Below are 12,659 nucleotides of genomic sequence, written 5' to 3' on the forward strand. Positions count from 1 at the left end.
TCTCTATGGTCCACACATGACAGAGTGCCTAGTATTTCACATACTAAAGAATCATAAGACTTCTGATTCTTGAATTACTGACATTTATATTTTTTCTTCTACTTCATTTTGTTTTCTGATTTCGTAATTTTCAGCTAAACTGTATCAGTCAGGCTACATAAAATGTATAACATTGCTGCTGAGAAAAGACAGTTTTTCAGTGACACAGAAAGAACCCGGAAAACAAAAGAACTATACATTTTGTTTTATCATTTCAGGAGAAAAAAAGAGATGGTTATGTTAATCAGTCCTACAGAAATGCTTATTAAACATATATCTGCTTTTAAAAATATTTAGTCTCTTACTTTCCTGAAGACTGACCTGAAAGATTACGCCCACTATTCCTGGATTAGAGAACTCATTTATTGTACTTTCTCACTGCAGAGCATCTAATCCTCTGCTGATTTAGGCTGGAATTTTTCTCCAGATCTCTCATTCTGTAAGGATTTTTTTTTTTGCTTTTTTTTTTTTTTAAAGGGGCCTGAATCTTTATTAACAGATTCCTTCTTGAAACCACGTAACAGTTTTCTTACAGTTTTGTTATACGAATCATGGAAAAATCAGCAAGCCACAGGTCTGCACATGCAACAAAGCTTTATAGCAACAAAGTAATAATCAAATCCTTCCACTAAAAATCCACATAGAATAAAACATATTTGTTTCCAGACAGCTAAAACCTTAATAACTGCAAAATACATCAAGATGTAGGTTTATGGTAGAAATTCCCATGATTCTCTCATTATATTTCATTTCACTTTTATTTCAGTGTAAAAGCTGATATCTACCTGCCTACTTCTTTTTCTAAGAGGTACAAAAACAGTTGATTTCCTTATATTGTTATATACTGTATAAATACATAATATCTTATTCTAGTATTTAAAGCATTAATAAAATTAAGAATGCATGAAAATGCCTTAGAGACCTATCCTTTCTTCCTTTGATAGTCCATTTGCAGATTTTTCTGTCCCTGTTCACATGACTTATAGGAACTGAGCTCACAAAGCATCTTACACACAGAAGCCCAAAAGAAAAAAGACTGTTTAAACAATGGAATTAGGAAAATGACATACATGAACACTATTCTCCTCCTTCTAGTTTTCTATTCCTTCCTATGCACTGTTCAATATAATTTCAAAGTCAGCAGTACATACTAAAAATAAAATGTATTTATAGCTGGACTGATAACATTCACAGACTCTAAACAACTATAATAAAACTGCCTACGATTACTATTCCTTCTGATAGTACTGTATCTGATTATCACAGTAAACACTGTGATTTTCTTGTGTCAAGCTCCCAAATCCTTTGGTATATCAGCCTCCTTTCCCTTACAGGAGTACACACTTGACTGTTAGAAATTTTACATTAATAACCTTGACCAGATCCGAGTTGGATTATGTAACAGAGCTTGAATAACCATGTAACAGAAATTTCAACTTGCTCAACTAGAACAAGTGGCCCATTCCAGGAGAAACATAAAATTATCAGCTTCAAGTGTTCAAGGCAGCCCTCAAAGAGCTGGGCACCTCATACACTCCCTTTAGTATGCAGCTTGCAAGCTGTAGCTGAGAAAATTGTCTTGCTTTTGCTGTCAACCTCAACATCGCAGCTCAGAAGAGGCAGAAACATCATCTCACATCAACATCAGTGAAATTCTTACAGGCCGTGACAGAAAAGGCTGAGGTCTACCAAAATCAGAAATGAGAACCAACAAGAAATCAAGTTGACAAGAAAATACCACATATTTAATAAAGTAAAAAGCCACCTTAGAGAAGATGCTACAAGTGAATGGAATTTTCAAATAACCATGAATTCAATTCCATGATTGAATTTGTATTTTTAAACAGCAAGTCCAAGATGAACATGCTATGAGACACAGCAGCTCCACCAATTACAGCATTTACTACCCAAGGAAATCACACTGCCTGAGCAAGGACAACGTGGAATCATTCCTCAAGAGTGGAGAAGAGAAATGATATAAGAGAGTCCATTCTGAATGCCACCAGAAATTTTTGTCTTTGGGTATGAGGTCCATTGTGTTCTATTATGTGTGGATTAATTCCTTCCTACCAACTTTTGCATTGTCTAGAAAGCAGCTCCACATTAAAAGTTATCAATGTAGTCTTATTGATCATTGCTAAAAAAACCCATGCTACATTATGTTCCATTTTTCTTTAGCCTTTTATCATATCCCCAGTAGTTAATTATAACTTACAATTTCCTACAGCAGGATTCATCTAGAAGCCTTGCTTGTTGCTGAAGTCTAAACTGAAAGGACTGAAATTGCATGGATCACTTGCCATAACATCATAATTTTTGAAAAGCAGGTATTAAAACTTTGCTATCACCAGAGCTTCAAAATATAAAATAGTTGTGATAGTTTGTGACAGTTCTTTCTAAATTCTTGCAAATTAGCAAGCTTCTTAAGCTCTGCATCTTCCTAACTTGATCATTAAGCTCCTTAAGATTTTGCTTCCACAGTGATTAAGATTGTCTGTCTTTCTTGTACTATGAATATTCTAATATGACAAATATACTATGACATAAGCCAAGACAGAGGACATTATATATATAAATAAAATTCCTTATCTTTCCTGTATGTATTCTATCTTATACACAGCGAGTGGTAAGAATGCTTCTTTTTGTGTCCCTAAATGACTTTCCGAAACTGAACTTTAAAGAAACAGTTCCCAACTATAATGCAACAGTAGTACTTAGTTCAAAGTATCTTTCATATGCAAACTTCTACAATGGTATTTCACATCTCTTTTCACTTTTTTTCCTCTTCAGATTCTAACGCAATATTTTCGCAAATTACAGAGGTGCATTACTAAAACTCTCGATACATGTCCATCAAACAAACCTTTTAGTTACCATGTGTCTTTGGCAACTTCCAGTTTGTATTTCCCAGGTGCTTAGCTTCCTCTCAGTAAGTATTTAATTCCATCCATTTTTACCCTTTTAGTTTCTGCAGTGATCTGTGATGTGAATGTGGTTTCCTGTGCCAGGTTCTCACAGGCCACTGGAAAGACATTTCTTTGCCTAGCTTTTTAAAGTAAGATGTCTTTTTGGGCAGCTGTTACTAAAAGCTTTTTTTTTTTTTGTCAGTCCAAACTGATACACACAGTACAATTTTCTTTGCAACTCAACTTAGTGAAATTTCTTGATTCCTAACTGTTCCATGTTTCATTTGCCATTTAATAAAGCCTGGCCTATTTCAACCTGAGAATTTTAAGTACTGTTACAAGAAGCCACAGGTCACCAAACATGACTGAACTAACAAGCCTCTGCAGTGGGACACAACATACATCAATCCATCCAAAATATTTCCAACTTTCTTTACTTTCTTTCCTCTACAGGACCCAAGCAACCCAAGCGTAATAATGTTCTCCACCTTGAATAACTGCTGACTTTTTGTTTTGTATTTATACAACATATAAAAGGCTTTTTTTCCTTTGTATCTAAAAATAAATAAATAAAAATAAATAAATATATAAACTCCAAAAACCTGAGAAGAAAAAGGCCAAAAGGAAAAAAGGACTACATTCCACCAAAACAAAACATTCAGCTATATTTCTCTAAACTTCATCTAAACAAAACTTACAGTACAAGAGATATGCTTAAGATTTTATATTTTTATTGATGTAATCAAATATTTTCCTCATCTATTTCACAGCATACTATATTGTCATGACTCTGCATGACAAAAAAAGCATTTAGATCCACACCCTCTATTATGAAGACAATATGTTTTGGAGTTTGTTGGTATTTTTTTTCCCCTGTTTAAATGAAAACCACTTTTTTTCCATGACTGCTACCAGATGTTAACAAAGTTAATTATAACATTATCACAGCATTGCCTTCTTTTTGTGGAATGACATTTATCCTGTCAGTGCTAGGAAGAGGAAAGAATAAAACAGTTATTTTTGCCCTGTACATACTACTTACGCATTTCATGGGATACTTGAGTCAGATCTTGGTGCCAAATGAGCTCTAGAATCAAAACTACCTCCTGTAATTAGTTATACAGTAAACTTATCTGTGCTTCTTCCTGACTCAAATTCATAACAGTTTCAGAGATCTGGCAATTCTGATAAGCTTCATACAGATCTTGACACTGAACTTTTTTTTTAAACCAATGAGTAAGAATACATCAATGACAAGTTTCATTTCAGACAATAATTTCCTTCCACAATTGAGCTATACATGTCAAAACACCAAAATTAAGTTCCCAAGCAATTTTGTCTTGTGTATTTATATATTTCCATTTAATGCTGTGCATATTAGGATTCACCATTACATCTGTGATGTTGCATATGCAATGTCATAACCACTGCGTCTTACCATTGCAAAACAGCAAGTTGCTTTAATGAGTTTCACAGTATAAACATCTACAGATAAAATAAGCTATGTTCTGTAGTTATCTGAAAACAACACATCAGAAATTTAGCACATTTCCTTTTCATGGTCAATGATCCCAACCGTTTCTATCCACACAATGGAAATTTATCCTGGGCAGCAGCGACAGGGAAATCAAGGGAAATCAAGTGAGGGATATTGGCTTTATACTCAAGTAACACAGGCCATCTCATTGTCACTAACTTCCCACACAGGAACAGCAGTGTAGGAATTGAAGAAGTTTTTTATAAGCAGCAACAACAATAGCGTGACACTGCTCCTGAGCCTAATCAGATGCCTTTTCTGAAGCACCTAATGATATGCAAGTGGCCTTGTATTAACATCTAAAGAGAGAAGAATGAAGCGTCACTGTCAAGTCCTCATATCCATCACCTTCCTCGCACAGCGGTCTCACTGCTTCAGCCCTGTGTTCCTTGTGCCAACTCATCTCATTTGCACAAAGGACAAACTGCATTCATAAAACAGTCTCCAGAAGCTGTCACATTCCACCTAACCACGACAGAACTATGCATTAAACTGGGCCTGAAAATAATCACAGTCACCAAACACCCACATGTATATGCTTCATCACCACTACTCCTTACATAAGTTCACATTTTGGCAGCAGTAATTTAGAATACTCTTGGCCATATCCTGAGTTTGGTTTAACTAGAGCACAAACAGAATAACTTGGTTAATTGGTAATCTCACACTTTCTACTACTGTGATTCACATTAGAGCTCAATCCTTCATAGACAGGCAGCCTAAAATATTCATGGAGATACTTTCCCATGCCAACATTATTTTTCTTGAGATACCACAGCACAGGGGAAAAAAGCGAGGCCTGCTCCAAGGAGGAGGACTGTTTTGTTATTTCTTTTTTTCTACACAAGAGAACCTACACAATTTTTAAGAAACCAGACATCTGGAAAACACCCCAGGATTTCACATAGCCCCCATCTCAAAAAAAAACAACAAAAAAACAACCAAAAAAAAAATATTTCACAAAATCACACACACAGAATTGTAGGGTTTGGAAGGGTCCTCAAGAGATCAAGTCCAACCCCCTCACCAAAGCAGCTCCCTAGACCAAGTTACACAGGTAGGCATTTAAGACCTGGTGGGTCTTGAATGTCTCCAGAGAAAGAAACTCCACCACCTCTGGGCAGCCTGTTTCAGTGCTCTGTCACTCTCACTGTGAAAAAGCTCCAATGCACATCTCTGTGGAACTTTCTCTGCATCAATTTGTGGCGATTTCCCCTCGTCCTATTGCCACACACTGCTGAGAAGAGTCCAACCTCATCCCTTTACTTCTTTCTCCTCAGATATTTATAGACATGGATCAGATCCCCTCTGAGTCTTCTTTTTTCAAGGCTGAACCAGGTCTCTCATCCCTTCCTCATAAAGGGGTGTGGAACACCTCCCTATCATCTTTGTGGCAGTCTGCTGGACTAAACAATTACAATTAAGTTAAATTTCTATTTAACAATTTAGCAACATTTTAACAGAAACAAGGCATATTTAGATACAAGAAACAGATTCAAACTTAAAATCCATATACCTATTTCCTCTGGAAGAATCACTTGCTCTTTTCACAGATTAAATCAACAAAGCAAATAAGGTCCTTAACAACTAGTTCTAGCCTGCTCCCATTGGAATGAATATAATACTGGTGCTAGATATCACACACAGGCAGCACAAAAATTTGTTTCCTTTATATCTTCACACCCTAGAAAAGATCAGCAGGCAAACAAAAGTCATATTTCTAGTTTAGGTGTGAGTTAGGTTGGCTATCAGATATCACAATAGGATTGCTGCCCAGGTAAAGGTTGCCTGGAAGATACAGTCACTCAACCCCATGACCAAAACCTTTTACTTCCAAGGAAGCTCCAGAAGATCAAAGTACCAATCATAAGACTGCATCAAAACAACACTGTGGCAGGCTTGCATTCCAGAGACATTACCCACATTTCTCCGATTCCCATATTGCAGTGCTGGCACAGTACCATTAAAGAAGCTTATAAGCACTGAAAGTTTTTTCCATAATGAATTGTAGCCCATTTTAAAACACATCTTGCTGTAGCTGGACTGGAACTTTGCAGTTTTGTTCCCCACATCCTCCCCTCAGGTTTGGGCTTACTAGACAAAAAGAAGAGCATTTCCATCAGATGCTGAAAGGAAAGAACTCAAGAGAGCATGTGATCCCATAGCACATGAGGGCTGCTCTTGGACAGCTAGAAAAGGCTGCTCGGCCCCACCATCAGATAAAATACATCCGTATAAGTGCTAACAAACATCATCAGTGAAAGTGTAAACCATAAGTAGACCTAAATAAAGTTGCATGACAAAAGCTCTTCTCAGTATACCAATAGAAACAAATTCATATTATGTGCATAACCACATGAATCAGAATGGAAACAAACAAAAAAACTTGTGAATGTATCTAAAAGCTCTACTATATGCCTCAGACACAAACTTCCATTATAGTTTCTCAAGTTTTCACATACTTATCCATACTAAGACCTTTGTATGAGCTTGCAGACAATGTACTAGAACTGAAAGTGGGTGCAGAAGATGTTAGTACATTGCAGAAGTGACAAAGTGGCCTTTGTGAGAAGCAGACTTGCATTCCATGGAAATCAGAGAGACCACGAGAACATAAAATGAAACCTGAAGTGAATCCCGTGCCTATGGTAACTCAGACTTTTAGCTTTCTTTTTCCCCCTTTCTACATCTAAAGCAGGATAAATTTCTCTTCACAAATTTATATCTGAAAATAATAGACCAGTTTAAAACAGATTAATGCAGCAAACGTCTTGCAGACAACCAAGAGAGAGAGATTAGAAAGGGCAAGGGTTTGTATTATTAGTTTGATTACAATCTGGAGTAGCTGATGGAACTCTTACATTCTTTTTATGCAACAGACTCTCTTCCTAGCCTCTTTGCAATCACTGCAACTCAAATGCAAGGATAAACTCTTTTCTATTAATTGAGTCTGTTAGTTCTTCTATTCCTGTTTTCTAAAGGTTTGGAAACCTCAGTTTCATTTCCCATTATGATACTTTGTTAATGCTAGCCAAAAAATCATTCTTTGCCACAAACTGGAGTGAAACAACCAACCCCGTTCATTCTGGTTCAGCTCTTGTCCTCCTGGGACCACAACATAAAATCCATGACTCCTCTGTGCATCAGGTAATCTAGAACTTGTAATTACTATTACTACAGTTTCACATACAGCTGTATTAAAGGAGAAACAGATGTGCTGCCTTAATTAAAAAATATCCATGAATTTGTCCACACCCCATTCTTAGCCATTCCATCAAATTTAATTCAAAATACTGTACTTATTTCCTCACATAAATCAACATAAAATTATTCAGAAGAGGATAAGTTAGAAGAGTTTTCTTTGACAAACTAAATTATTCTCTTTCTCCCCCAAACAAGACTATTTTAAGTGATCATATAATTATATTTACAATTCCAGTTGTTGGTTCCCATCTACATTAAAACAGCTTTAGTTTGCATGGATCATTGTGAAACCCAAGTGGCACACAGCCAAACTGCAACGTAGTGCCTAAGTAGGCCAGTCATCTGCATAGAAAACATTGTCATTAAAATCAATGACTGAAGTGATGTTGTGGAATATTTTACTTGATTCTAGTTAGAAATGCAAAACAATGCTGCAGTCACTGCACAGCAAGATGGGATTCAACCCTCCAGGCAAGAAGCTGGTTTTGTGTTGTTCTGTTTTTATTTTAACATAGAAATGAGCCACTGTAAGGAATGTTATTTATAAAAGCCTGATAGTAATCACCAAATTGATGGATGTGATGTGTGCAATTAACACAGAACAATTTTCAAAAACAATATTTACATTTCACAGAAATTATTTCTGTAGTTGTTGCTATGCAGACTAGCTTTAACGAAGACTTCCCTGCTCTTACAGCAATGATTTAGAGTTTAAACTGAACTTTCCTATTCCTTGCATGCTACTTATTATTAGGGTATTCATGATAAGCTGAAAATTACAAGTTGAAACTTATGTTTTACGAAAAGCAGAAGGTCAACCAATGAGAGATGAAGCATCATTTCTGATTCCCTCATTTCAAGCTATTCTGAATGAACTGAAAGGTGTAATTGTCCTCTGGCTGCAGAGACAGCTGGCATATAAATGCAAATGAGGGTCACAGTAATTTCCATAAGAGACAGAACCACTGTTGCATTAGACATTGGTCTCTTCACAAAACAATCTAATATGTTGGTGGGATAAGAAAAAAGCAACTAAAAATACTTACATAATGCATAAATCAAAAAACTTGAAAGGAAACATGAAGAAGTACGTTTCTTGGGAAAAAAAAGTTGAAGTTCGCACACAGAACATTTATTTTTGTCATAACACCACTATAAAGAAGAGCTAAATTATTGGTGATGCAATTCGAAGATTTGCAACTTAAGTTGTTTATAAAGCTATCAAATCTTGACAGGAAAAGATATCTTTCTATACACCAAAAAAAATCCAAAAGTAGAGATCACCTCCAGTTGTAAAACTAGGTAGGAATGTTTATAATTAATTATATGCAAACAGTTGGAAGGGATTTAAAACACAGAAAGGATTTAGCTCTCTTCAAAGAGGACTGGTCCCATTCACAGGGGAGATGGATTGGGTGGGTGATGGGATGAGTGTGTTTGTCTTGAACTCCAGTTTTCATCACAGAATCTGGGGATTTCTGCTCCAAACAATTAAATAAATTATTCTTGCATTTTCATTTTACAAAAGTTTACCTGCATATTTCAAACTGCTGGAGTCTGCTCTTGTATAAAAGTTACTAATTCCCTGCCCCCTTGCCTCCAGGCAAGTTCATTCACCAGTAATATTTTGATGTCCAGCAGAGCATAATGTACACAGAGAAAGAGAATGCAGATAACTACAAGTTATAATGCAGATTTTCAAAATTACATAACAATTATTCTTTATGAAAAGATTATCTTACTGGCTCAACCGTTTTCTTAAGTGAGATTTTTAAATAACACTAATTCATTTTTTCAGAAAAATAAATAGAATCTCAACCCATGGTCTCAAACATCACTCGTATATATGTAGTTATTGTGTTCATGCACCTAAAACAGATCCATTCAAAATAAACCTAAACAGTGATTACAGATGCAACTGCTTTAATCTTCTAACAAACAATTGCAGGATGCCTGTATTAGTTTTACAGTTTTCCTAAGTGAAAAATTAATGGAATATGTTTCTGAAATTGCTGTGTACATACCTCATATGTGACAGAGGCCTTCCCTATTTGTAAATGCCTTAAGTTTTTTATAGAAATTGTACATGGAAAAATGAAGAAAAACAAATAAAACCCCATAGTGTGCATTTTTTCCTGCACTTTATGTTTCATTTTTTAGACTCTGTATCTATGCCTTTTTTGACAGGGTGCAAGGTGCCCAATACACAAGGTAAAAGAATGCTTTCCTGAATGGGTCACATTCTGCAGCCTCAACAACAGCTAGTCAGAACTACCAAAATTTGCTGTTTCTATTCTCCTTTTTATGCATTCTTTTGAAGCCATTAACATTTTTTCCTCCTCTTTCTCACATTCTGAAGGGGAAATCAGTTATTTTCTGAAGTGCTATTCATATATGCTTGCATACCTCTTTCCTTTTTATACCAAATTGCCTCAGACATATACCAGATGCAGCTCTCATACATACTGTAAACATCTTATACCAAACAAGAAAATCCTAAACAAGCACATGGATACAGAAAGCTTTAGATCCAAGACACATTTAAGCAGCGAGCTCCTCTGCTTCAAACAGTGCAGCTCTTTGCATTTCTCCACAAGAATAATTTAAGGCACCCAGCCTTTTTCAACAGGATGTAGACAAAGAATTAAAAAGGGGAAAGAAGAAAAACTTCAAAGAGTTATGTACTTCCTTTACTGGCACTATTGCCTGGCTGACACTGAATACAGAGAGACTATTCTCATTAATAAAATGTGAATGTGTTTGTAAGATTAGGCCTTCCATTTTAAAACTGTCACTACAAGTAAAGACAACTGTATGTACAAAAAGCTGAATTCAAGTACTTTAAATACCTTTTCAAAGGCTTCAGGAAAAAAAAACCAACAATCTTAATACATGTCACTCACCTGAAAAGACATTGGGAAATGCCTCTGTAGAAGCCTGAACCCCTGAGGACTTTCTTGAATGAGTCAAAGGCACTCTTTCTGTTTGAAATTTCTCACTGAACCCCTTATGCTCCAAATAGCCTGCAGAGCCCACCTTCTGCGTTATCTCACTTTTGTGACTAGATATCTCATCTGTCCAGTCTGCTGAACGGCTAAACAAACCAGCCAAACTAGCAGACCTCTGCTTCTTGATAGGAACTTTTTCTTTTTTGTGGAAGGACTCTTGTCTCCTTGTAAAAAGCGGGCTCTGAGATGGGGAGGGAGAAGGTGAATGGTTGGGAGAACTCAGTTGCCTAGTTGTAGTTTTGATGTAACAAGGATTAATTAGATAGGGCTTAAAGCATCGGGAACCAAACATCGGACTTTCTGCAGTTCCCTCAGAGGACAAAGTGCCATTTTTTGTTTCCATAGATAAACCTTTATGCAGATCCTCTTGACTGGCTGATGGAGCGTGATTCCCTTCTTGAGTCTCAGCAGCATGATCTCGGCCTGTATCTGAAGCTCTATCCTCGGTTACTGAACCTTGGACATCAACTGCCTGCACTTCAGCAATTTTAGCCTCAGAATCTGCTGCTGAGGCTGGGGAATGTAGTGTGGAGCTGCGTGCTTCAGACCCATTTTCTATCACAGTTCTATTTAAATCATCTTCAATCTCATGAGCTGCAGCATCCACTCCAGCAGTGAGCTGTTCCTCAGGCAATTGCTTATGTTCTTGTGGTTCAAATAAGCCGTTACCAGGAGAGTCCGTTCCATTTACTGCTTCTTTCAGTTCACGTTCAGTTGCACAGGAAACAGGAACGTCTTCTGCAATTTCAGATTCTGCTGGAAAAGCCTCCACAGCATCGGGGCTACTCTCTTTGTCAGTGGCGGTTACTGAAAGAAACCGTTCAAAATCCAAAGGGGCTGCTTGAGAATTAGCCATGTGTCGGCCCATTGTTTTGGTAACAAGGTCCTCCGTTCCAATGTTAATTGCCCCCTGCTGCTGCTGCTGCAGTCTAATAGCTTGCTGGATATCAGAAAGCAAATCCTCTTGTTCTGTGGCTGAATGGAAACTGTATATATCTGTATCAGACCCAGAGCTGGTCCTTTGTCCATCCTGTGTCTCTGCAGCAACTGGGACAGTTTCATTTCTGATTTCAAAATGTTCAGCATCTGTGTCAGAAAGACCCCCTTCATCTGCAGAGATGCTAATATCTGGAGTTTTAGTAATGATCGAATGAGTACTGTCCAGTTCTCCAGCTGGCAAGGCCTGACTTTCCAAAACATCCTCCCTTGAACTACTATTCCCATCTTTAGCCTTGGATAGATTTTTTCTAATCCTCAAATTTGAAAACACAGAGGCTCTTGAATCTGATTTACTCTTCTTTTTACCAGATTCGCTTCCTTTTGCATGCTTCCCTAGTCCCCTCCTGCTTCCCGATACCTTCTTTGTGCCATCTGTATCCTTCGGCCCAGAGGCATCCTCTCCTCCTTCATGCACATCACCTGCATTTTTCTTCAGCTTCCCATCTTGATTCCCCATGATTTTTCGCAACGCAGCACCTTCAGTAATCAAGCCATGCTCCTGGATTTCTCTCCCTTGGCCTGCCGGCAAGATCCCCTCTAGCGATCCAGGTTTATTTTCAAGCGGTGGCGATGCAAGTGAAGCAAATGCTTGCTGTGCCTCTCTCCCATCTGCTAGAGCTGCCTTTTTGCATAATGTGCAGCTTGCACTGGGCTCCGCTGGGACATGCTCAGTACAGCACTGAGAGCTGCAGACAGCTCCTTCCAATGGCTGCTGCTCACAGAGCTGCCTGCTCTCTGGGCTTCTGCTGCACTCCTGTTTCTTTAGGAAAGATTCTGTGAAAAGTGTTTCCTTTATAAAAGTCACTTCTTTTTCCACGGTTTTTATTGCCTGCATTGCAAGTTCTGTGTGTCACCAAATCACTGACAGTTTCTGGACTTCAGTGCTCTCATTCCTGGAGCAAAAATAATAATAATAAAAAAGTAAAGGTACTTTAATTGCTCCTCAGTTGATCAAATGAATAAACT

General features: G+C 37.4%; 1 protein-coding gene across 2 annotated transcripts in view; it reads right to left on the reverse strand.

The window, feature by feature from the left end:
• The window catches only part of FMN2 (formin 2), a 134,135-nt gene extending 121,795 nt beyond the window's left edge, over positions 1-12,340 (reverse strand). For both annotated transcript variants that reach the window (XM_065729833.1, XM_065729825.1), the window contains exon 1: positions 10,590-12,340. In XM_065729833.1, coding sequence (XP_065585905.1) covers positions 10,590-12,150 — 1,561 coding nt within the window. In that variant the 5' untranslated portion in view covers positions 12,151-12,340. The remainder of the gene's footprint in view (positions 1-10,589) is intronic.
• Between the last annotated feature and the right edge of the window lie 319 nt (positions 12,341-12,659).

Source organism: Cyrtonyx montezumae, unplaced genomic scaffold (genome assembly GCF_038088225.1).
Source record: "Cyrtonyx montezumae isolate F1298 unplaced genomic scaffold, pur_monq_1.0 scaffold_0, whole genome shotgun sequence".
Taxonomy (NCBI): domain Eukaryota; kingdom Metazoa; phylum Chordata; class Aves; order Galliformes; family Odontophoridae; genus Cyrtonyx; species Cyrtonyx montezumae.